The sequence below is a fragment of the Vavraia culicis genome (assembly GCF_000192795.1).
Source record: "Vavraia culicis subsp. floridensis unplaced genomic scaffold supercont1.41, whole genome shotgun sequence".
In the NCBI taxonomy this organism is placed as follows: Eukaryota; Fungi; Microsporidia; family Pleistophoridae; genus Vavraia; species Vavraia culicis.
The window spans coordinates 554-28,293 of record NW_007360644.1 but is presented as its reverse complement, the minus strand read 5'-3'; the positions used below and the strand labels follow the sequence as shown (position 1 = coordinate 28,293).

At 43.5% G+C, this 27,740-nt stretch overlaps 12 protein-coding genes across 12 annotated transcripts; 5 read left to right on the top strand and 7 right to left on the bottom strand.

Moving 5' to 3' along the window:
* Positions 1-141: 141 nt before the first annotated feature.
* VCUG_02052 (ribosomal protein S8.e) lies at positions 142-918 on the top strand (the record flags this gene model as incomplete). The annotated part of the gene is made up of 1 exon (XM_008076874.1): positions 142-918. One exon carries the CDS (start codon positions 142-144, stop codon positions 625-627), a length of 486 nt encoding a protein of 161 aa, XP_008075065.1. The 3' UTR covers positions 628-918.
* Positions 919-2,367: 1,449 nt separating this feature from the next.
* On the bottom strand, positions 2,368-4,482 carry VCUG_02051 (uncharacterized protein). The gene has a single exon (XM_008076873.1). The coding sequence runs from the start codon at positions 4,446-4,448 to the stop codon at positions 2,424-2,426; it is 2,025 nt and encodes a 674-aa protein (XP_008075064.1). The 5' UTR covers positions 4,449-4,482; the 3' UTR covers positions 2,368-2,423.
* A 2,306-nt stretch (positions 4,483-6,788) lies between these two features.
* Positions 6,789-8,046, top strand: VCUG_02050 (uncharacterized protein). The gene has a single exon (XM_008076872.1). It carries the CDS (start codon positions 6,803-6,805, stop codon positions 8,012-8,014), a length of 1,212 nt encoding a protein of 403 aa, XP_008075063.1. The 5' UTR covers positions 6,789-6,802; the 3' UTR covers positions 8,015-8,046.
* Positions 8,047-8,475: 429 nt separating this feature from the next.
* Positions 8,476-9,305, bottom strand: VCUG_02049 (uncharacterized protein). Its single transcript, XM_008076871.1, has one exon. The coding sequence runs from the start codon at positions 8,861-8,863 to the stop codon at positions 8,507-8,509; it is 357 nt and encodes a 118-aa protein (XP_008075062.1). The 5' UTR covers positions 8,864-9,305; the 3' UTR covers positions 8,476-8,506.
* VCUG_02048 (uncharacterized protein) lies at positions 9,282-13,805 on the top strand (the record flags this gene model as incomplete). The annotated part of the gene is made up of 1 exon (XM_008076870.1): positions 9,282-13,805. One exon carries the CDS (start codon positions 9,282-9,284, stop codon positions 13,701-13,703), a length of 4,422 nt encoding a protein of 1,473 aa, XP_008075061.1. The 3' UTR covers positions 13,704-13,805.
* VCUG_02047 (uncharacterized protein) lies at positions 13,802-14,623 on the bottom strand (the record flags this gene model as incomplete). Its single annotated transcript, XM_008076869.1, has 1 exon — positions 13,802-14,623. The coding sequence occupies one exon, from the start codon at positions 14,621-14,623 to the stop codon at positions 13,940-13,942; it is 684 nt and encodes a 227-aa protein (XP_008075060.1). The 3' UTR covers positions 13,802-13,939.
* Positions 14,624-16,455: 1,832 nt separating this feature from the next.
* Positions 16,456-16,900, bottom strand: VCUG_02046 (uncharacterized protein; the record flags this gene model as incomplete). The annotated part of the gene is made up of 1 exon (XM_008076868.1): positions 16,456-16,900. One exon carries the CDS (start codon positions 16,898-16,900, stop codon positions 16,460-16,462), a length of 441 nt encoding a protein of 146 aa, XP_008075059.1. The 3' UTR covers positions 16,456-16,459.
* Positions 16,901-18,773: 1,873 nt separating this feature from the next.
* VCUG_02045 (uncharacterized protein) lies at positions 18,774-20,185 on the bottom strand (the record flags this gene model as incomplete). Its single annotated transcript, XM_008076867.1, has 1 exon — positions 18,774-20,185. One exon carries the CDS (start codon positions 20,183-20,185, stop codon positions 19,034-19,036), a length of 1,152 nt encoding a protein of 383 aa, XP_008075058.1. The 3' UTR covers positions 18,774-19,033.
* Positions 20,186-20,893: 708 nt separating this feature from the next.
* VCUG_02044 (uncharacterized protein) lies at positions 20,894-23,853 on the top strand. The gene has a single exon (XM_008076863.1). The coding sequence runs from the start codon at positions 21,383-21,385 to the stop codon at positions 23,723-23,725; it is 2,343 nt and encodes a 780-aa protein (XP_008075054.1). The 5' UTR covers positions 20,894-21,382; the 3' UTR covers positions 23,726-23,853.
* A 1,117-nt stretch (positions 23,854-24,970) lies between these two features.
* On the bottom strand, positions 24,971-25,440 carry VCUG_02043 (uncharacterized protein; the record flags this gene model as incomplete). The annotated part of the gene is made up of 1 exon (XM_008076866.1): positions 24,971-25,440. The coding sequence occupies exon 1, from the start codon at positions 25,292-25,294 to the stop codon at positions 24,971-24,973; it is 324 nt and encodes a 107-aa protein (XP_008075057.1). The 5' UTR covers positions 25,295-25,440.
* A 325-nt stretch (positions 25,441-25,765) lies between these two features.
* On the bottom strand, positions 25,766-26,516 carry VCUG_02042 (uncharacterized protein; the record flags this gene model as incomplete). The annotated part of the gene is made up of 1 exon (XM_008076865.1): positions 25,766-26,516. One exon carries the CDS (start codon positions 26,514-26,516, stop codon positions 25,965-25,967), a length of 552 nt encoding a protein of 183 aa, XP_008075056.1. The 3' UTR covers positions 25,766-25,964.
* Positions 26,517-27,064: 548 nt separating this feature from the next.
* VCUG_02041 (uncharacterized protein) lies at positions 27,065-27,479 on the top strand (the record flags this gene model as incomplete). The annotated part of the gene is made up of 1 exon (XM_008076864.1): positions 27,065-27,479. Exon 1 carries the CDS (start codon positions 27,072-27,074, stop codon positions 27,477-27,479), a length of 408 nt encoding a protein of 135 aa, XP_008075055.1. The 5' UTR covers positions 27,065-27,071.
* Between the last annotated feature and the right edge of the window lie 261 nt (positions 27,480-27,740).

Sequence of the window (27,740 nt, the reverse complement as noted above, 5' to 3'; positions counted from 1 at the left end):
TCGAGTTAACAGCGCATTCTTTTCATTTTACAACATGCCGCACCTTGGGGTGTGGTGTACGCTCAGCCCAGGTTCCTGCACAGTTCGCGCGCAGTGTACGCCCGCATTTGCAAAAAATACAAAAATTTTTTAGCCCTACGAATGGGAATATCGCGCAGCAACGCACACAAAAGAAAGGCAACAGGTGGCAAAAAGCGCAGGCACGAGAAGAAGCGCAAGCACAACAGCGGCAGAGCGCCCTCAAACACCAAGATAGGCCCTACCAAGGTGAAGCCCATGCGTGTCCGTGGCGGCAACATAAAGCGCAGGGCCCTCCGGCTGAACAGCGGCTCGTTCACATGCAAGTCGCTGAATGTGACCAAGTCGTGCGCAATTGCGCAGGTTATGTACCATCCGACGAACAACGAGCTCATGAGGACCAACACGCTCACGCGATCTGCGATTGTTAAGATCGATGGAACGGGGTTTAAGGAAGTGCTGAGCGGTGATGATGGATTTAAAGAGGGTGCGTATTATGCACGTATTACATCGAGGCCTGGACAGGATGGTGCGGCTGATGGATATTTGTTGGAAGGAGCCGAGCTCTCGTTTTATATGGATAAGTTTAAAAAAAGGAAGGGAGAATAAATGACATTGGTTTACTGCGTTTTTGTGGAATCTGGTGCAGGGTCTGTTTTGTTAAGGCATGCTTGTTCTTCCCATGGCCTTCTTTTGCTGATCCCTTGCTCAAGGTGCGTGTTACACACGGTATCTTTGTAGATGTGGCTGCGGTTACGTTCCCCGTGTTTTTATGTACCAAATGTTCCCTGGTGCGATGCATGCGCTTTCTGCTTTGATTACAAAACGAAGAAAATGCCGGTATAGCGGTGAAATATGCGAATTGTTGTCATAAAATGTTGCAGCAACAGCAAACGTGTGTAAGAAGGAGAGATGTTCGATTCGACTTGTAACTTTGTTTATTTTATGGCACTTTATTTTGATTTGAGTATTTGACTTATCTTGTTCTTATGATTTACTCCCTCCTCCACAGCTGCCTCCACCACAGCTACCTCCTCCACAGCTGGAGCGTCCGCCTCCACAACTACCTCCTCCACAGCTGGAACGCCCTCCTCCACAGCGTCCTCCCCTACAGCTACCTCCTCCACAACTGGAGCGCCCTCCTCCACAGCTACCCCCTCTTGGGCAACTAGGAGAACTTCCTCTTTGGCAGGTACTGCATGGCGATCTGCTCCCACCACTGCCATAATACCCAAAGCCGTGTACAACGCTAAACAAGCCTTCAAGAATGATCATACAGGTGAATAGGCACAATTTCTTCATGTTAATACGGCACTCACGTTCTTTTATACCTCGAATATTCTCCTTTTGATAATTTGCAAGTCTCACACAAGCCGACTTGGTTGTCAAGTTATGGATGCACGGTCAGTTCTATTCGTACTTCACTCTTATATCTGCTCTGCTGTGACGTGTCCGTTTGCTAGCGTTTTAATTTGTTTTACCGCATTTTGCCTGTGACAGTTAGAATCCTTTATTAGGCCCACAGATCAACACCCGATGAAATGGTTGTTGGGAAGAGCAACGTGTTAAAACGAGGGACCGTACACGAGGAAATGAACGTGCATGGTTGTTTACGGTGCCGCTAGCATTGTGTTCGTGCAAAAATATTAAATTTATCTGCTGAGTGCATCGCTAAATTTAGATGGGTAGAACGCGCTCGTTCAGCTGTTATTCACCTCATGAACAGCCCTTTTTAATCTTCTGATCCGCACTTGATCGGATATGAGAAATAAAAGATATGTTATTGGCATGACAGGGCGTAATAACCACTCTCAGCAGCGATGCTGTGTGATTGACATGCCATTACGAATTAAATGTTCAATCATTTCGTATTTGCCATTCCTTCGGTGACAGGTTTGAAAGCCTATCACAGTGGTTACGAGCGGTGGTAGAAAATTGCACGGGGATCGTTCGGGTAATCACGATGTGTACAAAGGGAATACATCGCTTGGAATGATTGGATGTTGATTAAAGTACTAGCCTGCTATTTCCGTTTGTAAAATACAAAAACGTTTGATCACCTGTAAACCGGTACTTCCCCTTTCTACGCTACGTTTCTCACTTATTTTTAATTCTTGGTACGGTTTAAACACCAATTCTAGTTCAAAACCATGTGATTGTAACGTAATTTGTGAGGAACGGCTGGGCATGTCTTGAAAACGGATCAAATAACAGCATTCTGTTCTTTTGGGAATGCTACGAAGTAAAATTTATATTTTTACTAGCACGTGAATATACGGTTATGTAGACCTGTGTGTTGTACGGTACAGGTGGTTAAACATGATCAGTGCAGCCGCAATGCCCAATTCTAAAAAACTTTAAAACTTTTACTGAACATAAGAACCAACAAACATTATCGCAAGCATCTACACCTTACGCAAGGACGGTCGTACGAAGCTTCTCATACCAACGATGAACTGTTTAGTAAGTTTCAGAACGGTGAGGTATTGCACGTAAGCAAAAAATTCTGTACTCAGAAATACGCTGCATCCCAGAAAGACAAGGAATATTATGATGCTCTCGTCCATAGACCAACCAAAGTCATATCTCTTGTACAGCACGTAGCCGAGAAGCATAATACATACAATAACACAGAACTTCAAAAAATCAATGAAATTAACTGCCAAATCCACGCGAATCTCAGATACACGATCGGGTGCCTGTGTCTTTTCGTTGGCCATTCGCAACATGTCTTCGCTCTCCTGCACCATTTTATAGTACGCATGGTTTGTGCACTCGGTGATCATAAATGTCTGCCTCGTGATTTTGCTCTCATTGCTTCCATTAAGCATGCCATCAGAACGAATGCCCAGCATCAAATTTGTATTGGCGTTTTTGAGCTTGAAGAACGAACGTGCAGTAACGTACTCCTTGTTTCTGTTCGTGTTGGAGATCCGCCATAGACTGAAACTCTGCTCGTTGCTGTCTTTCATCTCAATTTTGTGGAACTTTTGGTCGACTTTGTCCGTTGTTGATGAAATAAATTTCGATGTTTCGATATTTTTTAAGCGAATTAGTTCATTTTGCCTGATGAACGAATCTGGGTTGTTGTTATGTTTTTGTTCTCGTCTGCCCTTCTTGGCAGTGTCCGGTTTGTTATCTCCGTTACTTTTATTCTGTTTTTGTTCACTCTTTTGATTTTTCTCGTCGTGCTCTTTCTCCGCTCCAACCTCGTCTGCCTTGTTGTCCCCGAGCTTCATTCCTTCTCTCCCGTTGTTACCAGTATCTTTGGTGTTGTCACCAACTCTATTGTCATTTTCGCCACGTATCGTGCCCACAATTCTCTTCTCCAGTCCCTTTAGATCTCTGTTCTCCGCGCTATCTGAGCGCGTGTTGTTCGTCTCATCTATCTTGTAACCGTTTGTTTCGCGCTCCTCTTCATCTACTTTTGCCGGTTCATCGTCATCCTCTTCGTGCACCTTGATAATTTCATACGTGCCCTCTAACGCGTCTCCATGGTAATTTTTTATCCTTACCACTGCCCTATCAATCACGTACTTGTCGGTTTCTTCAAACTGCTCTCTGTTGAGCAAGTGTTTCATCATGCAGGCAAGCAAAGGCACAGCTATGACCGCAAAAGAGAGAATGTGCATTTTTTTCCTGTTCAGGTAACTTTCAACGATGTTGCATGCTGTCAGAACCAGCAAAGGTGTTATCAGTGTGAACCTATGTAGCACAAGAAAGGTCTGTGCCAGGATAGTTACGACCTTTTCTTTCGAAAGCAGCATCAGGATCGTGAGCGCAAAGTATATCTGCAGATATGAAATTGTTCGTGTGTACAAGAAAAGGCAAATCATAGGCAGACCGGTTGCCCTCAGTGTTAAAGAGAGCAGCACGTTGTGTAGTAAATAGGTGGATATTGGATGAAACTCTTTTAAGGCGATGGTCTTTACGCAAGGTAGTATGATTGTTGCAGCATTGCTTAAGATTGATGTTTTCCTGTAGTGCACGCTGAAAAGACCCCGTAAAACACCATATTGCCTCATAAAAAACGAGCACATGTAATTGCTCGTTTCATGTAGATAGCTTTTCTTTGCTTGGTGTCCACCTCTATCCGCTTTTATACTTTCCTTTAAGGTTCCCTTTACTGACCTACTGCGATTAACGGATGCATCTCCGCTCAGAACACCGGTTCTTACATTCTTTTCGTACGATGTTTCCTCTTCTACCCCGTTGAACAGCAGGACACAGACCAAATTTTTCATCAAACTCACAAGAAGCTCGAACAGCACCACCGATCGCACGCGAAACTCAGCACACTTGTTCGATACGCTTTCGTTTGTATCAGCCTTGCGTGTTTCTTTGGCTTGCTCTTTCACAGGAGTGCATATGGCCCGTCTTCTAACGCAGTTCATGATGTGTAAATAAACAAACCATTTTATACACGGCATTGTTTACATTTTGAGTGTTTGTTGTGGCGTAATGATGGGATATGTGTAAATTGCGTGTTGGGATGGATTGCCGCATCAGAGCTGTGCACGCCAAAATAAGTACGGTTCGGTGTTCATAGGAAGTATGCATTTGAATACACGCACATTTATCGTGCTTTGTGCTTGCATCATTTTAATTTATCAGTGCGGAGTAATTTTTGCTTATGACGTAAATCGGGCACATGGTTTAAATGAACGTTTGCGCTGAGAGGTGGTCAACCATGAAGAATAAATCAAACAGGTCATTGAACGTATGACCACGTAGGAGCAATAAATCATCGTGTGTTGGTGCGTAGTAGAGTCATCAATCTTTACTTTTGTTTAAAATGCAGTCTACAGCAGTGCGGTACGACAGCAATGAACAACGTGAAAGCGCGTATTGATGAGAACTCAAAAACGGAATTAATACGAAAACTAAGAATTATAGCATTTGGTGTTACATAAAGACAATTTTTTGTAGAACTGTTCAGCATATCGTATCACGTACTATTACATCGTTTTAATCTTTGAATATACCTGATAAGCTATTTCTGCTTGGAAACGCCACCAAATTTGTTTCTATGACATAACATCCTTTTACAATACGTAAGATGTGTTTTTTGAGCTGCTCAAATCTTTTGGTAGTATTTAAGAACCAATTTTCGTTCACTAATCATTTTTCAATGTTGTTTGTGAGGAACGGCCAGGCTAGTCCTGGTAAAAACGAATCGAACAACGGTTTTTAACTCTTTTTATGCAAAATTTAGAGATTTGCAGATTTGCTCACCAACTGACCAATCATCCACCGAGTTGTCTTCATGTTCACACGAAACGAAATTAATGCTGATACTGCGCTACTCTACGGCGTGTATCCCTGCACTAGATCTGACAGACCGCTGCTTTTCCCGGAATGCTCTTCAGTTTTCTTACACACTCTGTAATTGCAGCAGGTAGCATATCATTGAGGAGAAAACGGTGGCACCGTAATGCGCTGCCAGAATGCCATTCAATCAAGTCGCCGTGCAATGCTGCACTCAGCACATGTCGTTGATGGGTGCGGGCACGGAACGGTCCAGCATTAATGCTAAATTGGTCGTTTTGATCACACGTAGTTAACGCGCAGCCAAGATGCAGCACAGATGATGCGTGACACGGCGCAGTGTTTTAGTGTGCACGGGCGGTCCAAATCAATTTCTACTCGTTTATGAAATTTTACGGCTCAAATTAAGCATTTGTGCACCGTATCAGGTGCACAAATCAAATTCACACGTTACTGCCAAAATTAACCGCACAGTGCCGTATCGATGAAAGAATCCACAACGCAACATTTGGTCCTCAAATCACAGGATGCATTCTTTGTGCTACACAATTTGTTGCAGCACCGTCTAAGCAACGATTGCTTCGTGGTAAAAATCAGGTATGATCCTTCCTAAATATTAGAATGATCACCATAAATTGCAATAATCATCAGTGACCGGATGAGATTTGTTGAATTTATCGCGTACGAATGGTCATGTTGAACACACCATGCATAGCACTCTATTTGCCGTGCGTTCTTCACCGAGGTGAACGAATACCGTTTTGTTTTTGCCGTGCAGAATGTGCGATCGGTGCTGTACGGGCACATCACAGTAAAATAAAAGAATGATGAAGTATTTTACGCTTAGGTGGTTTGGCGCACCTTTCTGTTTTCTGAGTTACGGGCAGTTCTTGATCTAAACTGTGCAACAGACATGCTGAAGAGGCGCCTGGCCCGGTTATAATAAAATAACTGTTTTATAAAGGCTCACCACTGGTTATGCTGCCACGTACCAAACAGTACGCGGCACTCAAAAACAGCCGTGGTAATGCATCGATGAGATGGTGCGTGCATAGCACGGATGTGATATGCTGAGGCTAAATGAATGGGTAGACCTGCCTGGATAGAACACGTAAACAGTTCATAAACACGTGTCTTTGACGTCCGTTCAATTTATGGCAATTAAATTGTTTAGAGAAGGCTTGATAAGTGATCAAAACGAAGAAGCACGCCATAAAAGATCAGATACACGATAAATCGTGTGCGTCATACCGGTATGCGACCCTAAACGCGAACAGAATCGCTTGAAGTCTAAGAACAAGCACCATCAGAAATACAAAACGGTGCTTGCTACTTTTCTTGATATACTTCATGCGATCAATACCAGCAATAAACGTAACAAACCACGTTTGCTTTATTTACCTTGTGCTGCTAATCTATCAACATGATAGATTGCTTCAACATGTAAATAATTTTTTAACATATCACTTAATTAATCAGCAAAAAAGTATTTAAACGGTTGGAGAGATGTCAATTAATGTTCATTCCCGTATTATTCCTCACAGGGCTACTTACCGTAACATGCTATTCTGCAAATGAGGCTGCCATTGAAGAGGCATCGCTCACCACAGAAAGAGGACACGCCGAAGAACACGGAACAGAAGAAGATGACCAGAGTGCTATTGAAAATGATGTTTGTGTTGAGGACAAGTGCAGTGGATTGATGCCATGCTCCGATTTCAACAACTGTGATCCGCAGGACTACGCGTACGAGGATGATGATGCCAGCAGCACCGGTGAGATGTACGTTATTGACTATGACACCGATGAGCTTTTCAACGGTGATGCAGAGTTCGATATGAACGGATTTATGAGTGAGATTAGAAGCTTCCCATTCAAAACGATTGCGGCTGAAAGAAAAAGGAAAGAGGAGAGCACATCGGAATTGGATTCGAAGCAGAATGATGAGGCTAAGAAGGATGAGGATGAGAATGTTGAGGATGAGAAGGATGTTGAACCCAAGAATGTTGAGGATGAGAAGGATGTTGAACCCAAGAAGGATGAGGATGAGAAGAACGACGTTGAACCCAAGAATGATGAAGATGAGAAGGATGTTGAACCCAAGAAGGATGAAGATGAGAAGAACGACGTTGAACCCAAGAAGGATGAAGATGAGAAGAACGACGTTGAACCCAAGAATGATGAGGATGCCGCTGCATCAGAAAAGGCGCAAGAAAGCGATTCTCAGCTCGAAAAAGTACAGGAATTGGAGAAGAAGCCAGAGACAACGATCGAATCTGGCGAGCTACAGTCTGCAGATGAGACCAAGCCGATGCCCAAGCATGACGACGAACCAGCATCTACGGAGCAATCTAAAGCAGTTTCTGAAGAAAGCCCTGAACTCGAAGCAAACCCAGCACCTGAAACACAGGAGAAACATTTGGATAGGCACGCAGTTCCAAATGCCGAATCCTTGGCATCAGGTGGTGATAACGTTGTGCGATCTAATCCTGCGGTCTCTGAAGAGGCTGTTCCTGCCAATGCCGAAAATGCAAAACTGGTCATCACGCCCAAACTTGAGAACGAAGTAGAAATGGCGCTTTATTACGGTTCAGAGGACATAAAAGAGTTCTGTGAACGACTTGCAAAGAAGGACAGAAAATACGCCGAGAAAGCACGAGCACTGTTAAACACTTTTTTGAAGGGGTTGGAGGCGCTGGAAAGTGAGGCAGTGCAAAATGTTGTGTAATTTGTGCCATTTAAATAAAAAGTTTTTCGTAATTCGTGAGAAGCACCCGTTTTATTGGTCTTTGAAGAATAAAAATATGGGTGTTGCTGAACGAGGCATTGCGTGTTAAACGTAAGACAGAGCATTTGCTGTGGTCAACGTATCTCGCTTCAGACGTACTGCTCGTGCACGGCGGCACGTTAAATTTGTTTTGTACGTTGGTGCGCGTTTTTCATCGGTTGGACATCCAAAGCCTGACCGTTTGTAGATCCAAGAGAAATTCGCGGCCCGCATGGCCGTGAACCGGTGATCAAAGCAAGCCGAGAAAATGCGCTGTCTGTGATGCATAAAATAACGAAACATCCCTACCGGCCAAAACAATCATAACAGGGCAGCCGTGTGCGGTCATAGAAATAAAACAACTTGGTCATCTCCTCAAACTGCCCATCACAGCGCATCAACCGCTGTTGAACCGATCACTCCCAACAACTGATAAAATATCGTTTATTTCTCTTACTCGTACTCCTCCGCCTTACACAGCTTGACATACACCCTCGTGTTGATCTCGGTGGGCGACAAATTCCTATCAAACCTGCAAATTACCACTCCTCTACGCCCATGCACCTTAACAACCCGTCCCTTCACGCTCTTAACCACGTTGTTAGAGTCCTTCACGTACATCTTGAACAGCTCAACCTCGTTGCCAACATACTTCTGTGCCTCGTCTTTCGAGTGCACATGATCTACGCGTACCAGACACTCGCTTGGATGGAGGCGACGCTGAGCACGCCGGTGCGATACAAACTTGCCGAGTGCTGAGAGCGTGTCTTTGAGGAGGTGCTGTTTTACGAATGCGTACTGTGCCTGCATGTGGGGTGGGGTAATTTGCAAAAATTTTTTAAAATTGCTGTGGCGATGGTCAGCGCTTCTTCAAAAAGTGTGTTCGTTCATGGCCACGCCACTTTTATGCACACGCATGCTTTGCATGATCATGGACTGGGCAAAACGTGGTAGCAGCGGGCGAAGGCAGGGATTACTCGGCAGGGATGATAAGAAAAAGCGTGGGCGGTCATCGCAGCGTATAAATACGTTGGTGCTTGTGCACAGCGTTTTAAATCGCAAAAACACTCCTCTGCACGTTTTTTCGGTCTGTCTGCCCGTCGTACACCTTTTTATTTCCCTGCACCAAAATATAAAAAACGTGTCGTGCGCATGAATCACGTTCGCTGCCGGCAGTACTCTTGCGGTGCTCACACTTCCACCCCATATCGGTCCATCCCCGCTTTTTATGACCCATCCAACATATTTCCATTTTTTGCGACCCATCCAGATGTTCAACATCCACTTGCTCATCAAGCATCCACACCAAATCAGCGCACCGCCCTTCACCAAGACATTCACAACGTACCAAACGAACACCACCCACACGATCAACCGCATAATAAATCTGCCGTATTACCATTTGCTGGTAGAACAAGGCAGGATGTGTCTGGTTGGGAAGAAGGATGGGAAGGTGTTTAGGGAAATAGAGATTGGGGATGTATGGGATGTGGAGGTGAGCGGGAGATGCGTTGTTGTGTTGAGTGGGGATGGTGTTGTTGTGTTGGACAGGTACTTTAACGTGGTTTGTAGGAGGGAGTGGAATGATGAGGATGGGATAGGGCGTGATGAGGAATGCGATGGAGTGGAAAAGGATGGAGTGGAAAAGGATGGAGTGGAAAAGGATGGAGTGGAAAAGGATGGAGTGGAAAAGGATGGAGTGGAAATGGATGGAGTGGAAAAGGATGGAGTGGAAAAGGATGGAGTGGAAATGGATGGAGTGGAAAAGGATGGAGTGGAAATGGATGGAGCAGTGAGATCAGATGGGGTAAAGAACGATCGGACAAGATCTCGTAATGTGGAAGGGAGTAGAACGCGATCAGTTGATCTGGGAAATGATGGCGCAAAGTGCAGCCGTACCAGAGTTGATGAAGTAAGGCACTGTTGTGCAGGGGACAGCAGAGTAGAAAACGTGGTGAAAAGAACGGATGAGAACAAAATGAAGAGGAACACCGGTATTGGTGGCTACAGCACGAGAGAGGACCGTGGCATGGGACAGTGTGAGCATATGAAGGTTAAACAGGGAGGTGTGCAGTGCTGTAGCAGTACGCCTCACGATGAAACGGTGAGTGCACCTACTAAAAACCCTTTATCGATCGGCAAGAAGAGCGCAAGCAACCGCAGTACGGGCCAAAGGCCCGTTGCATCGTTGCACGTGTGTGAGCAGTTCATCTACGTGCTCAAAAATGGTGCATGCACCGTTTACACGCATAATCTACAAAAAGTGAAGGTGTTGCGGGATGTGAGCGCAGTTCACAACGATTTGATCTACAGCACGTCCACTCACCTCGTGTACATCGAATCAAAGTACAAAATACCAAACATTACGGGCATACGTGTCCACGATGATGTGATAATCGTTACAACCACCGATACGCTGAGCGTATACGTACGGCTCAACGGCGCGATCTATCGGAAAGCAAGCATTCCTAAATACGGCACACTCGTGCACACCGATAAGGACACGATAGTGCTGGTGAGCAATGGATATGAGTACGTGATAGGGATTGTGAGGGAGTGTGCGGTGAGTGATGGCGTGTTGGTGTTTGTGGATGGTGATGATGTTGTTGTGAGTGATTATGGGAGGGGAAGAGTGCCTTTGCCGTTCTATCATTGGAGAATTGAGGGGGTTGATGCGTGCTGTGGATGGAATGGACGAATTGGGTGGATGAGGGATGGACATGTGTATGTGAATGGAGAGCGGATTTTTATGATTGCGGATGAGGAGAGGAATGAGGTGGAGAATGAGGAGAGGAATGAGGAGAGGAATGAGGAGAGGAATGAGGAGAGGAATGAGGAGAGGAATGAGGAGAGGAATGAGGAGAGGAATGAGGAGAGGAATGAGGAGAGGAATGAGAAAAATAACCAAAATACGACGGGAAGCGCAACAAAGAAGGAGAAAAGTACGGGCGATGTAACCAAAAATGATAAAAATGAGTGCGTGCATAGACATAGGGCTAAAAATGGTGATCAAAACACGGAAAGAAGTAAAAAAGAGAATAGCACGTGCAATAGCAGTACGATAGCGCAATACCGCATGTCATACGCTGATGACACGCTGTTCATCATCAAAAACATTACCGATCTCAAAAAGAACAGAACGTACTCCAAAGTGTACACCTGCGATGGATGCCTTGTCTTTGATGTGCATGTGTTCAAAATTTTGGATAACGGCCTTTTATTAACGGTAAACGGTGATTTGTGCAGATTTGGCACACACGAAGGGAAAAGATGTGCAAACAGGGAGATGCACGCGCATAGCGGTACACGGCACAGCATGAATGGTAATGCTGGCAGTGCCGTGTTTGCACCTGTTTGCAGTTACCGATTGGTTCACAATTTCAGGTTAAGCAAGGATCTGTTCATGATAAACGGTGTGATGTACGTTGTGGGGGGTAGAGAAGGTTTGGAGGTGCAGGATTTTATCGTGCAGGACGAGCTGTTCATAATAAAAGGGGAATTGCATGTTTATAAAAGGAGAAATGCGAGAGGATGTGATGAGAACGAGCACAATGAAGGAAAACACAGCGGATGTAGCATCGATTGCAACAGCAGTGCAAGAGCAAGCACTGATGCAAGCCGCTATTCGCACACGAGCGGAGCCCTTGCTCATTATGAACGGGTACTAAGCGTAAAATTGCACACCAAAACGAAAATACTGCACGTATTCAAACACTCCGTTCTTCTGTCCACATACGGTAATTTAGAAGGACTGGACCTGCCGTACCTCATAAAGAAGGCGTTAGACGAGCAGGATGATATAAACGAGGTGCTGAGCACTTTGAGGTGCAAAAACGTGGAGTACACCAATTTTAAGAATATTTACGGGGTGGAAAGGACGTACGAAAACTTCTGCAAGATATGGGACGGTCTGCAGATGCGTATTGATGAGGATGAGTGTGTGCAGGATGATGCAATCGATAGCACCGGTATCGCAAGAAATGGTGCTAATGATGCGCTACCGGCCAATTGCAGTGCTTCATGCCCGTCATCAAACGGCGGTGCACCGATCACTCCATCCTCATTCATCAACCATTTCATTGCTCTAAACGATCCCGTGCTCACCACCAAAATATTTCTAAAATGCAAATTACCGCTACACGCCCTGCAAACGATACGAAATACGGAACGGATTGATCTTTTGCACATTGTAAGGAAGGAGTACACGGATGATGAGGTGTTTAGAAGGGGGCTACTTCTGTTTGATATCAAGTTCATAGAAAAATTGAAGGAAGAGTTGAATATTAAGGTAAGTGTGGATGAAAGTAATGTACGGTTCTTTGTTTATGACTACCTTGGCATGTATGAGCGTGCGTTTTATTGCATTGGTGATGAGGACCGGGGAGATGGGCTGAAGAGACGTGTAGAAGTAAAAGGGTGCGGTGATGAGGACCGGAGAAATGGGCTGAAGAGACGTGTAGAAGTAAAAGGGTGCGGTGATGAGGACCGGGGAGACGGGCTGAAGAGACGTGTAGAAGTAAAAGGGTGCGGTGATGAGGACCGGGGAGACGGGCTGAAGAGACGTGTAGAAGTAAAAGGGTGCGGTGATGAGGACCGGGGAGACGGGCTGAAGAGACGTGTAGAAGTAAAAGGGTGCGGTGATGAGGACCGGGGAGACGGGCTGAACCGCGCTGTAAAGAGCGATCAACACGGGCTGAACACAGAACACCAACACGTTCCATCATCGAACGGTAAGGAACTTGAACAGCGTACAAACAGCCTGGCAGAGTGTATCGACAGAATAAGCCTGACCAGCGATAAACTGAGGGAGCAGTACATCACAAAATACAAATTATATGAAATTGCAGCACAGCACAGACAGTTCTACAAATTGGCACTACCGTTTTACAAGGGGCAGAGGGCGTACGAAATAATAAAACGGTTTGATGCGCATGAAAGTATAAAATACGCTAAAGAGCACATAAACGTGCTCTGGCACGAAATAGTACGTTACATAGATGAGGATGACGAGCTGCGGATGACCGATAATGTTAGGGCAGCGTATTACGCACAGGTAGGTAAAACGAACGAGAGCATTGCGTTGCTGCTACGATGTGAACGGGTGTGTGAGGCGTTTAAGGTGTATGCTGATCATAAGCGCGTGAGCAAAGCGGTGCATACCGCACTCATGGAGGGGTGCAGGGCGTATCTGCACGGTAGGATCGATGAGATGGTGCGGATGAAAGACAAGGTGGTAAAACTGAGGGTCAAGTATGAAAGGATGAAAGAAGTGGAGATGGATGATATGAGCGTTAGTACCACGCAGTCAAGGTTAAAAGGTGTTGAGGGGGTTAAGATCAGGTATGAAAGGCTGGTTGGAGAGTGTGAGGATATGATTGGGTTGGTGGATATGGTAAGGATGGTTGGTGAATGGGAATGTGCGGGAAGAGTAGCAAATGGGGTGGATGGGCAAAGAGAAGCATGGGGGCTGGCTGAGGAGCGAGGGGCAAAACGTAAGGGGATGATCAGAAACGAAATAAACGGAAAGAAGGAGAACGTGAGTGATGAACGTACCGAGAGTGTGAGTTTGAGATGGGCAGAAATGAGAACAGCAGTTGAAATGGAGTTGGTTCTGTTGAGGAGTGAGATAGAAGAAATTTTACAGAAGTGATGCGTGCTCTACGGTGGTACAATGAAAATAAAGTAAAACATATTTTGATATGCGCACGCTAAAAATTTTAGCACGGCAGCTCTATTTTTATTTTAATCGCATTTTATTTTTTATTTCCTTCCGATTGGTGTTTTAATTCGGCATTGTAAATCTCTTTCTACTTTCTTCCTTCTATTTTAAATTTCTTTTTTTTTGTTAAACCTGTTCATTTTGATCCTTACCCACACACATTCCCCTTATCTGCTCGCATCACCAGCAATAGAATCGGGTGGACTGTTGTTCACAGGCACCAATCTCTTGTTTCTCAGCGATCCCGTAGAGAATCCTACCTTCTGCTTCTTAATCTTTGGAACTCTCACTCTCTTGCCCTTAAGATCAAGAGAGAGGGCAATCCGCACAAGTATCCACATAACCACGTTAAGCAGGAGTATCGTGCCCACCACCAAAACATAGTACCGCTGCACTCCCTTGAGATAGTCCGTAAAGAGCTGTATGCACGTTACATCAGACGTGTCCGAGCAGTTGTACGTGTTCTCAATATACATTCGGTTGCCTTGGTTCTGTGTTATAAGCTTGCTGAATTCCTTCTCAAAGATATTTACGTACATTTCATACACGTACAGCAACGACATGCCGTTGATCAGGATGCTGAGCGTATCGTACACCAGAAAGATGCGCATATAGAGGCGCAGTTTCGAGTCGATCACACATGCACCGAAGAACGGAATAATGAGATTCAAGAAGGCGGTGATGATAAGCACGGCACGCATCGGCATGCCGCCAATGCCTAACACTTCTTCTACGCTGAAATAGTCCGCAAAGCACACGCGTATTGCTATGAGAGCTATGCATGCCAGCAGCTGCAAAATCACTAGGAGATGGTTGAGCAGGCGTACGCCTGCGAATGTCTTGTTGGACATGATTTTGAAGTGCGGAACGCTTTTTGGTTTTTATGTGGGCTAACGGACAAATTATGTCGTGGATTGTGCCAATGTTCTGATTGGACGGGTGTAAAGGAGAAATGATGGTGATTGGGATGGAAATGACCTATGGATTGGTAAGAATGGGGTGGAGTACGGGTTTGAAGGGTGATGTGAACGACGGCGTGCTTGCAAATGGGTGGTGTGCTCGTATCTTACGGGCTGCAGCGAAGTGCCGATGTGCAGACGATCTAATTAAGTGATTTTCTTTCACCAAAAAAATGTTGCGGGTGTTATACCTGGTACAAGTGTGGAAGGGCACCTGACATTCCTATAGTTTAAATTTACCGCATTTAACATTTTCAAGGCACATCTTAATGTGGTATTGAGCTGTTTGCTCCATCGTACATTAAACCAAACGTAGTGAAGTATCACCGCATGCTAGGTACGTCTTGTATATCAAGTAAATTACGATACGTAAGATGCACTGCAATCTATCATTTCCTATCTCAATTTATTAATTTCGAATTCTTCCCCTCAAATCGTTTATTGCCCATAAAAAGTACGTTTATTACTCATCAAAGCCTGAACAAATCCATTTTTTACTAAAAACATGCTTTAACTACGAAATTACCTCTTGTACGACAATTACAGAAAATTAATTCCATCACAGTGACAGGATATGACCTAGGTACTGCAATTTATCAGTAATTAATTCTGGCCCTGTATAACACACGATTTATCGTAAAAAGGATTTTGCTGCACTGCCAAACGTGTACCGAAGAAAATACGTGGCAAGGATGAACTACTAGTAGAACAGAAGGTTTTGTTGGGAAAGTGAAGCGAAAAAAATAAATGTGCTTTTAGTAAAAAAGGAAGAAATACAAAAACACGGATTAAGAACACAGTTACACCGTATATCACACATAAACGTATGTAATTGGTATGGGATGAGAGTATTTTGTTGTAAAGGTACTTAAATATGCACTAAACTTGTTTTAAAAAGCCTGTCTCGCTAAGCAATCTCGCACCGTTTTATTGATCTGGTGTAAAGGACTGAACAAATATTTATTGGTAGAGAAAGCGAGGAAGACTGTTTAGGTAAACCAGCACATTCCTAAAAAGGTACCGTTTACCAACGAGATGATGTTTAAAGGAAATAGTCGGAATGAATGATAAGTAGATTGGCATTTCAGCTAGAAAAATAACGGAGAGCTATTTAAAAAGGAAGTTTTGAGCGAATAGGTTGTACACTAATAATAGAAAAAGGAGAGCAATATAATGTTATGAGAGATGTGTTGACACGTGATAAGAAATAAGTATTTAGTAAGAACATGTTATGATCGAACGAAACTGTGAGAAGTGCTATAAGATGTTTCAATGCAAGATTTAACGAAATGTTGATATGAAATGTATGCAATTAATGTAAAACACAGATTGTAAGATCTTGTTATGTTGGATTTCCGTTTATATTCGTGATATTTACCTACTGCACCACTTATTTCAGGACAAACGGAATGGGTACGCAGAATTGGAGTAAAACTGCAGTTTTACTAAGAATGAACACGGTAAGATGTTAAAATACTCGTTCACTTGTCATGACTCTTAATCATGCCGTATACTGGCGGCGTACTACGTGTAATTGCATCAGCTATTATGCGGAGATATAATTCGTACCAGGTGCACACAAATTTTCCTGCATTACATAGGATCATCAATCTTTTAATTTAAAGTATTCTTTAAATATTTTACCATGGTATGATAACCGCTTTATAATTTTTGATATATTAGGCTTGATGGTAAAATAAACATAAAATTCTATAATAATCTTTATTTTCAATCCACCCATTCGACTTTTTCATAAACATGCACTTTGTTAAGTGCTATATCGAAATTGACACGCTTTTTACAGGGTTTCACCGCAATTGTATCACTACATACAATTTCTTTCACCAACTCACGATCCTTACACCCACTCCTCATTTGTTCTGGTGGGTTATCTATCTCCACTGCGTCCCGGCACTCAACCAGCATCGGCTGATCGAGTGAAACAACAACATGGGCATCTATTTGTCTCGCCCCCACCTTTGTTGTCCTCCTACCGGCCTTAAAGCTGTCGTAGGCCGTCCCTTTTTTTATATTGGCCATCGCTTGGCTGTCATACAGCTCAACTAATTTAGTTGTATTGTCGCCCCTTTTGTTTATTTTTGCTGGCTTTGTTGACTCTCTGGTCGCCAGACTTTCGTAAAACGCTATCAAGTTTTTTACAACGAACATAAGGGAAAGGAATCGAATTCGTATTTATACCTTGAAAATCGCTGCATTAATCCCTTTTCGAAATTTTGTTTGTTATATGCTGATCTTAATGCTTATACATATTTGGTACTTAGACTGGCATGATTTTGTTTTTGTTCAGCTATGTCTACAAAAATGCGTAAGAATAATAAAAATACAATATATAACATTTGGGCATGAGCATAATACCTTGAAAATTAACGAGTTTTGGTTTTAATTCATCAGCTTTTTTAACAAACTGTATACTTTCAATGAATATTACCTTATGAGGCATTCTATTCATACTCACTATCATAGCACACTAAAATTACAAATAAATGCTAGATATGACGAGAAAACGAGAACAAACTAATTGAATTACCGGTATTGGATAGCACCGGGTTAACATCACGTGTTTTTATCCTGGAAAATCGGATGATGAAGCTAATATTGCGTTTTTGGATACAAACATGTTTGTTGGTGCTAGTTTTTGTCTCACACTCAGCACATTACAGCACCATTGCACATACCTCACAACTTACAAGAAGTAACAACGATGTGTAGTTTATTTTATAAGTACTAAGGTAAATATACAGCAAATAAAAGAGCTTGGACACCATTCTGATCATGATTTGTTTCTTGTTAATATTTAATGAGTTGTGTTGATTTGTTTATATAAATAAACAAAGTTATGGTGGTCTGTTTTGTTGCCTTGCCTTCTTATGCCAATATTACATACAAGAACCTCTTTAGTAACCATTTTGAAATACTTGTTCTTTCTTTACGGTTGCTATTCACACATTTTTCTAGCTGTTTTCATTAGTTCCAGCTTTTCAAGTAGATGTTAAAAAATTCTTATCTCATGGAAGCACGGAGAATATGTTCGTAAGAATAGTATGGTGATAAATGAGCATGCAGCTTATTACAGAAGGTGTATTATGCTGCTATGCAGCAGGATTGAAACAACAAGCAGACTAAATATAGCTAATAACGAACAAACTCTTTATTAGTGACGAAAATCGAGAGAAAACCGTGTCTTTTATACATATTGATACTGAAACCGTCTCCAAGAGTCAACTAAGATGTTCAACTTCTCATCACGCACCAGAAACGAAATATTAATGTCTTATTTCCTTAAAAGAAACTAGGAGTCCATTTTTGTTAAGACAACTAATCGTCTTTTATTGGTATTAAGGTGTTTGCTTACCACCTGCTTTCGACATGACTTGGTCACTTACAATGATGATGCCATCACCGTGTATATAATTTGCACCAAATAAACGTGAAAGTTGTGTTTTATCACAGGATGAGATACATAGATTGTAACATGGAAATATTTAAACGAGGACGGTAAGTTATCAAATTGTTAGAGAACGGGTATTATACGGGGAGTAAATCGCCATACTGGTTATTCCAATACTATGATTATTTTGTTGTAATAAGTTTATGAGGCATAAGTTGAAGACCTGAAAAACATGTTTGGAGAAAGAAATATATTCGAGTAAAAAGGAGCAAAGTTTGAAATAGCATGTATAACGATAAATGCAGTCATTTTTAGAGATAATTATAATAAAACTGTTCGTATAATCGTGTAAATGCTTTGATTTTGAATATTTTGATGGTTTGCATGCTGCGAGACACGGAACCTAACTCGTGATGTGTGGAGTGCATAGAAAAACGAATTTTTGGTGCTTCTAACACAGTTGCGGCTGAAAGGGGAGTATGTTACATGCAGTACACACTATGTAATATTACCGGGCCAAAGAAATTCGAAAAGATGAACAGTAGTTTATTATTAACTACGGTAAAATATAGCAAAATAATTTTTATAATAATTGATCAAAGATGCCTTGATAGACATTTCATCGTTAAAACTGCAAAACACATGATAAATTGGGCAATAGAGATACTAAAGACCATGTTCCGCCAATTTTACGAATAATCTTGCCGTTCATACACAAGAAATCTATAGATCATGCTAAAAGAGTATAAATAGGAATGAAAGGGAAGACGTTATTGCTTGGACAGCTTTATAAACGAACAGCTATTAGAACATTGTATGCAGTAAAATAGAAATGTAGTAAAAACGAAATCGCTATCTCTGTGACATCAACCACATATTGTTGCAAAAGCACGCTAATAGCACAGTCCAGGTATTCTTTCTTCGTTATTCTCGACCTCTTCACTCACTTCCTTCTTTCTCCATGACCAGAAACGCACGCTCTGGTCCATCGATCCGCTCGCCATGAGGTGCCCGATAGGATGATAATCGATGCTCCACACCGTGCTTTCATGTCCGCTAACCACGCTCATGTTCTGGTTGAATACCTGGAGATGTGCGATCGATCCATCGGCCATGCCAGCCGCGAACAGATCGCCGCGCATCTCGGAGTTGCACAAAAAATTTGCTGATCTGGCACTGCGAATGCCGCTGCTGTCCATGCACCTGTTCATAACACATAACGCAGTCACCTCTTTCTTGCATTTGTACGTAAAATTGTCCTTAAGCATTCTTAGCTCGCTCTGCTTTATGACCTGATCCTTTCCGGCGGTGAGCAGGTTCATGTCATCGATCCAGCGCGCACACAGCACAGTGTTCTTGTGGCAGTGCATTGTAGCCACACATCTCTTTGTGCGCGTATCCCACAGCTTGACCAGATTGTCTTTGCCACCGCTTGCCACGAGCGAGCTCCTAGGATTGTACTGCGCAACCCGCACGTCCCAATTATGTCCACGCAATATCATGCACTCGTTCTTCTCGAAATTGTGCACGCGAACCGTTGAATCATCGCTGGCAGTCACGAAATAGTTGTCAGCGACCGACATGTCACGTATCGCCTCCTCATGGCACTGTCTAATGCCCACATTGTTCATACTCAGATGCCAAAACTTTACGGTGCCCGTGGTATCCGCGGACAGCAGCAGATCGCCGAGCCGCGTAAATTCTAAGCCCCTCACCGGGCTCTCGTGTGCCTGCAGAATAGTCTCAAAGTTGAACGAGAACGAGTTCCAGAGCGTGAACTCGCCGGTTGATGTGCCGCTTATCAGTCTCCGGCCGTCCGGCGTGAATCGAACAATGTTGATCGGACAGCGCATCTTGTTTATGCTTACGTGTTCGGCGTGCCTGTGAAATATTGTGGTGTGCGGCACGTCGAGAGAAAGGGGCAGAACATATTTTGAGTAGTCGAGTGCTTTTCGTACGGCCAGGTTGCGCATGCGCTTGCCGTCGTACTGAAACTTTGGATTTTGGAAGCGTGCGGAAACGATGTCCTTGATGTTTATTGTCATTGAGGGGTGCCCATGTTCTCTGTTTTGTTCTGCTGGCAGAATAGCAGGGCGTGATTTACGAGCATAGGCCAGTAACACGGACTAAGGATGCATTTCAAGAGCACGACTTGGAAACACAGAATACAGGGAGTGGAACGGTCAAGAAATCGGCAGACATGAAGTAGACCAAGGAATGAAGCGATGAGAACAGCACAACAAATGATCAAGAGTGAATGAGAGGGAATAGCATACAACACAGGACAATCGGGCGGTAAAAATGCAGTAGTAACGTTATCCATCCCTTCAAACGAATGAGAAATGCTATCCATGATTGAACAGCACCGGTGCACAGGCACACTATTCCCTGTATTGGACGGTACATGCGATTCTGAGGTGTATAAAAATAATGCCTGAGGCACATCGTACCCTGCAGGATCATCTTTTTACAAGTCCGTTAATTACCACCCTGCCATTTTATAGTACTTGATTCGGTACACCTGTTAAAATCAGCATCTGTTCACGCTAAATAAACGAAGCATCCGTGACAAAAATAATAAATTTAATTCACCAAGCAGTAAAAGCAAAAAAACGGTATTAAAAACAGCACACCGCAATTGCTCGATAAGCGTATCAAATCGTGACCAAGAGAATTAAACGTGGTTAACGCACTTCCACATTTACGGCGTACCAGATCGTATTTTAAAGGGAAGTGCCTTTCACTCCAGCCCGCCTAGCTTAGCATTGCTTATCGGTACCCTTGAACGTATCGTATTGCGTGGCATGTTCACCGTGTTTTACCGCATCGAATTGCTCTACGCCAACGAATAACACGCACCACTACAATTCCATCGTTTCCTTGTTACGATGTGCACCTGTGATCAACTTTCAATACCGCAGCTTCTTCTCCACATGAATGCTGCTAGCAATATTGCCGCTTACCATGGCAGCATGCACAGGTAAATTTGCCGTGGTACGTACGGCACGGTCCTACCCATGCTTGCGTATTTATTTCTTCCTCCGTTCCACCTTTGCCGCATTTAAGCGTTGCATTGCTCAATTATCGTACCATTTCACGGTACCATCACGTATTGTTCGTGCATTCTCGGTTACGAGCATCTTTGCGTTTGTTCGTTGCTCGTTTTTTCATCAATGACCATTCTATTCGTTCGTTAGTGCGCATTTATTTGGTGCTTCACCCGTTTTACTTGTTCACTTCGCATGCTGCTGTTTATCAGTGCTACGCTTTATTGCACCGCCACAAGAGCACCATTCATTCGTAGCTGCACCTCCTTAAGTGCTACGCCCCTTGCTGCCATGCACCGCCACAAGAGCATCTCCACATTTTTTTCATACCCCTCCACGATGCGTATAAAAGTGAAGCTCACTTCCAACAAGCTGCACCTCAACGCACACACTCTGCCATTCCCCACGGCACAAAAACTCATAGACACCTTCAACGCACACAAACTACACCCATTCGTAAAGGACATGGTCTCTGTTGTGCACCTCACATACGCCCACAAGCACGTAACGATCCGGCGAGAAGATGTCAAAAAGGAGGACATGGAGGTGAATCTGGCGCTGGACGCCAAGATACGGAGAAAATATGTGCCGTTCATAAAATATGAGAGAAACACGATGTTTAAAAGGATTGAAGAGGTTAGGGCAATGAGAGAGAAGGAGATGGACACGGTGTATAGCGGCATGGTGGGACATGCCAATTTGATACGGTCGGTCAAGGGACGGATGGGCAACGTGTACGTGAGCCTGGTTGCTTTAATGGATGATAAGTGTGTCAGGCTGGTGTACAGGCAGGGAACGGTGGAGGATACGTACGTAGGAGGCTTTAAAAGAGTGATGAGTGTTAAAATGCAGGACTTGAAGGCGATTTTTGAGAACTTTACACGTTTTTACAATTGGAAGGACGTGAGGGAGCACATGAAGGGGGAAGCAAAGCATGTGACAGAGGATGTGATGAGAAAGACACCGGGAAGTGGCAATGCACCGGCAGAGTTTGGCGAGCTTAGGAGCGGTGAGGCGGTGTGTGCACCTCTTGCGCTCACGCCTGGTCTAGGCGCGCATCACTCGGGCGGTATGGGCATGCCTCTGCCCGCCAGACAGACAGTTCCGGCTGGCGCATACACACCGGCAGCTCAGTTCAGCTCGCCCGGTCAGCCCACGCTCACAGCCACCTACGGTGCCGGTGTACCGCCCAATTATATGTCCGCTACCCCCGGCTTTGCGCGCGTAAGTCCGAGTCCCCTCAAACCCTACGATATACTTGAATCGCACCGTTCTGAAATGCTTAAAATGCTCAACGTGGAAAAAAACGAGGCAAAACGCAAAGAAATATACCGCAATCTCGAGATATTGGAGATGAAACGTAGAGAAATGTTCAGAATGGCAGACATGAGACGAAGAAATTACAGCGAGCCTGTGACCACCCAGCCGGTAGAAACAGCCAAAAAAGAGCCAAAGATGACGAGTAGCACCCAGCGAACGAGGATAAGAGTGAAGGAAAGGGGTGAGCACGGCAAGGACAAAACGAATCAGGAGAGCAGAAATGAACCAATCGACCAGAGACATGGATTATTGGTGCAGAAGGGAGTTATAATGAAGGAGGGAGGAAAGAGTATGGAGAATGAGTATGATGAGATGAAAAGGAACAGAAGAGTGGAGAGGGGTGCTGTAGGTGGTAGCGTGCGAGGCGGGATGGGTATGGATGTGAGAGGTGGTGGAATGGGCGAAATCAGAAACGAAAGGATAGATGTGAGAGGGACAATGAATGACATGCGGGTGGGCGAAATGAGAGACATGCGTGGCGATGTGAGAATCGAAAGACCGGATCTGAGGAACGAACGGATGGACATGCGCAGCGATAGAAGGGGGGAGAGAAGGGATATGAGAATGGCACCTGATGGCAGAATGTTCATGGACATGAGAGGTGCCGTGGATAGGGGAATGGACATGAGAATGGTGGACATGCGGATGGACATGAGGCAGGAAGGACGAGCAACACCAATGAGGATGACACCCGAAATATTTACAGGCAATCCGATGGAGAGCAGGAGAAGGATGCACACGCCCGATGTGATGGTGAACGTTGTGGATGGTAAAAACACCATCAACCCGCGACAGGTTCTGGAGGGCGGGTATGCACCCGTGAGGGGAAGACCGAAGAAGAAAGTTGAAGAGAAGGGAGCACACGTGCCTGTGCGTGGCAGACCGCGTACTAAGCCGCGTAGCCCTGTTGAGAAGGGAATGTTCTCAAGAAGTGAGGAGATGCGTGCCAACCCGCCGTACTACACCCAGCCACGACCGTATACGATGCAACCGCCCATGGGATTTGAGATGAACGGCAATCCGATGAGCTATGGGCAGCCGATAAAGGCACCCGGTGCGTTCAAGCACATGATGAAAATGCCGACGCCGAGCAATTTCAACCTGCAAAATGTGCAGAATTACTCTCCAGACGGAGTAATGAGCATGAAGAAGGACGAGAAGGATGATGACAAGGGATTTGGAGATGATGCGGTTGATATGCCTGATTTTACGGGATGAGTGGTATGATGTGTAATAAATAGAATATTTTTCAACCGGTCGTTACTTTGTGAGCATTTCGTGTTTTGTGATAGGCATTGGGGGTGTTTGTGCAGCACCGCTGGGTACGTCCGCAGCGGCTTTTGTAAATAAATGGTACTTAATTTAGAAAATGTGATTGAATACGACAATCTTCATCGATGGGTGTGCTATGGATGAGACAGTAGGGCAGTAAATGATGGGTTCTGTCAGGGAATGCCAGAGCGCAATACACCATGTGAGTGTGTTTTGGTAAATAAACATGTTTTTGGTGAAAAGCGTGTAGCGCTCTGTGATCCGCGGTATCTTGAATGCTGCTATAACATACGTTCACGAGCGTAAGAAATTTCTTTCATGAGAGGAATAGGTTGATGCTTTCTTCGTGCTTTGCTTAAATCGCGGCTTGCCTTGCATTCGGATCTGACCAAACCGTTGCCAAATATCTCAGTAAAATGTACATCTCGCAAGAATGAGCAGTTCTAAAACGTTATGGTGAATGAGAACTAAACCAAATTTAAAGATGCGTCTTAATACTGCAGTGAAATGGAGCTGAAAGTTTTACAAACATTACCAGCGCTCCTTCTGTTTATAGAGCGGAACAAAAACTTGATTGTATGTAAAAGTTTATTCTTTCTACCATTTTTTTGTATTACATTTCCTGGCAAGGATTGAAAAAATATTTTTTAGTGAAAATTATCTTTGTCAATACCAACATTGACGCGCAGATACGAAGAAGGACCCAGGATCAAAGCTGACAACACATCTGTACACAGTCTAAGCATATGGTGTAATAAATAATCGTAAAAGTCTGTTTTTATACCAACGGTAGACCGTAGCCTAACACAGCAACATAAATGAAATATCACCTATAAGTACGATTAGACCGTATCAAACGTGCTTGTTAATGAAAATATATTGCAAAGAGAGCAGTAATAGCTGATTTATCTTACAATATTGTTGCTTTATTACCAAGTATGAAATTCTTCACGGCGTATTGTATTCTGTCCACCTCGAGTGCTACATCGTGGCGATCCTAGTTTGCGCGTATATTACCGTGCAAGACACATATTTCTCTTCAATTCATCCACCTGATGAAAGCAACCGCTCATTTCGGTCAAAGAACGTACTGAAAAAATGACAAATACAATAAGTTTATTAAACAGGCGTTTATTATGGAACGGCATATTCTTTGAACAGAAGAAACTTCCTATGCAACGTCTTAATATGCTATAGTTCCTTCTTGATCGGTATTTCTAACTCATCTTTATTTGTCCATTCGCCTTTCCACTCGCCCTTCCATTCACCTTTCCACTCGTTCTTCCACTCACCCTCATACCGTCCCCTGTATTCACCTCTAAATTCCCTGCGCGTTCCATCATTCAACGGCTCATAATACACACCCTTCCAACTTCCTTCATATCCACCCTTCCACCTGTCATTGTCTGCACCTACCCACTCTCCTATCCACTCACCTGTCCATTTGCCCGCCCATCCTGTGTTCGATTGTTGCTCTAACATCGTGTGCATTCCGATTTTCGTTTTAAATTTCATTTTAAATGTGTGGGGAGAGGGTGATTGGTCCTTCTTGGTCGTGCTGCGAAGATTGGACGAACGTGTTTACCAATGGTATGTCGACTTGTTCCAAGGATTGCGTGATGCCAAGGTATGCAGTTGGTGGTGCTGGGAAAATAAGTAAATGGTAATATGGTACGAAGGCGTATCATACCGACAGTAGAGTGGTATAAATATCAACACTATCTGCATAGGGGTCAGTGCACGAATAGATTGGCATTATCGAACGAGATGCCTTGATAATGATATTTGAGAAATAAACACAGGAGATCGTTTATCATTGAGGTGGTGGAATTGTGCAATGAATTATGAAAAACACAATTTTGGATATTTGACCATATAAGTACGGCTGATAACATTTCTTTGCACGCGTTTTAGTAAACAACAAACGAGCTCATTTACGATCTCTGCGACATTTCGCCCCGTTTTACATCAATGCATGTAAAAATATCCGTTTCATACATTTTTTATTTTAAACGTGTTTATCGCACTTTGAGCAGTGCTCTGCAATAGCTTTCTACTCAGAAAGCATAAACAATAAACCAAGTCAACATTCAGCAATGGAATGCTATGCTACATGAAACACCTACGTAGAAAATGTACATGACCAATTTAAGGCCGTTGCCACACGCACTCAACCGTTCTATAACTACGAATTTTTTGGTGCTGGCATGTTGGCAATTATTTCACGAATATTCGCACATCTGATCTTCTTACACATTATTTTGTCGATGATGCTCTTATTCCTTAGTCTAACCTTTGTTGCATCACTAGCACCAATGAATTCCTTTCTCATCTCCTTTCTGTCCCTAACGTTACCAAGCCTGACATTTATCATCAGTTCTTTATCAGCACTCATACGTTCTTTTTCATCACGTGTATCCTCACACAGCTCATCGTAACGGAACGCATCTACGTCGCTTTTAACCAGCCAATCGAGACGCTCCTGTGCGTGTGTTGCAGTAGTACCCATCAGACTAGCAATACTGTTAAATTGGTTGGGCATACTTTTTGCATATCTGATTAGCTGTAAATCGCTCGATCGTGTCCATTCTTTTTTTTTGGTGAGATGGTTGTAACGTGCACAGCACGCTGACGGTGAGCGCGATAAAAGCGTTGATATTTTGTGGAGGTGTGACAGACCGTACTTTTGCGCAGCGAGGAGGAGAATTCTGTCTTCTGACTTTGACCACTTTACCATTCGTAGGGGTCGTTGGTTTTTTGCGTCATAACTAGGAGAAATCATGAACTAGGCCCAACTGCCACAATCGGTCTTAGCAGACGGTAAGAGCGTATTTTTTTCGATGATATTGAATGTGCGGTAATAAATACTTTGAAGAAAATATTTTAGCTCGTCTTTTCTGCTCTGTCGTGGAAGAAGAAACGTTGTATTGCTACGTTTTCTATTTTTCGTACAAATGTAACGTTTAATTTTCTTATTGCTGCGATATTGTACGAGTTATAACATCTAAAACAAATTCTGTTAACAACTCTTTATTTGTATCCAGGATCAATGGCCGTGCTGTTATGATTTAAGGTAATTTTCGGATTTTCCTGTTGAATGGGGTGTGAACGAAACCGAATAGTAATTAAATTTATATATCACTGTAATTTATTACTTAAGTGATCGTTTAGTATCGGTTCTATATAAGAAAGTGCTTCAGCTCGACTCAGTACATAAAATAAGAATAGTTCTGATTGTAAGTGCCGATACTACATCATTCTGTTTTAATCACTTTTTTTGTCACCCTGGTGAATGCTATCCAGACAGGTTCAATCATCAATTTTGCAGCGGGTGTTGCAGCGCTACGATCCATCATTTCATTCAACGATTTACACATCATCACACGTCGCTTTGTACAAATACACTACAAAATGGGACCGAACAAGCACTGAGGGAAACATAATCATATACCGCAGAACGACGTTGCCATCTACTAAACTGGTTATATTCAATAAGAAGGACAGAGGGGTGTTTGAGGTATATTTGGGTGGAATTGAGGTGGACATGGTGCGTGACATTATCGTGTTTAAGAATGAGGCGTTTTGCTACGGAATTTGGATGGTTGTAGAGAGGGAAAGGGAGGTATTGGTCGAAGTTGTTAAGAGGATCGAAGAACGAATGGAAAAAAGCAGAAAATTGTTGGATAAAATACGTGAGTAGCAGGGTTAGAATCCTACTTGATCTTACTGAGATGTACGTTGGTTATTTGATTGACAGTTTGTAATATTTGCTTGATGCCGTTTCGTTTGTCAACTATCCATTCCGACAGTCCTATACTTCATAAGCCATCCATAACCAATTCGTAATAAATTGCTCTGTTTTACTTCGTTGTGATATCTATGGGACTGCCCAGAGAATTATTTAATTAATTTTGATTTGAGGGACACCGGATTGGTAAGAACCATTCTAATTGATTAAGTA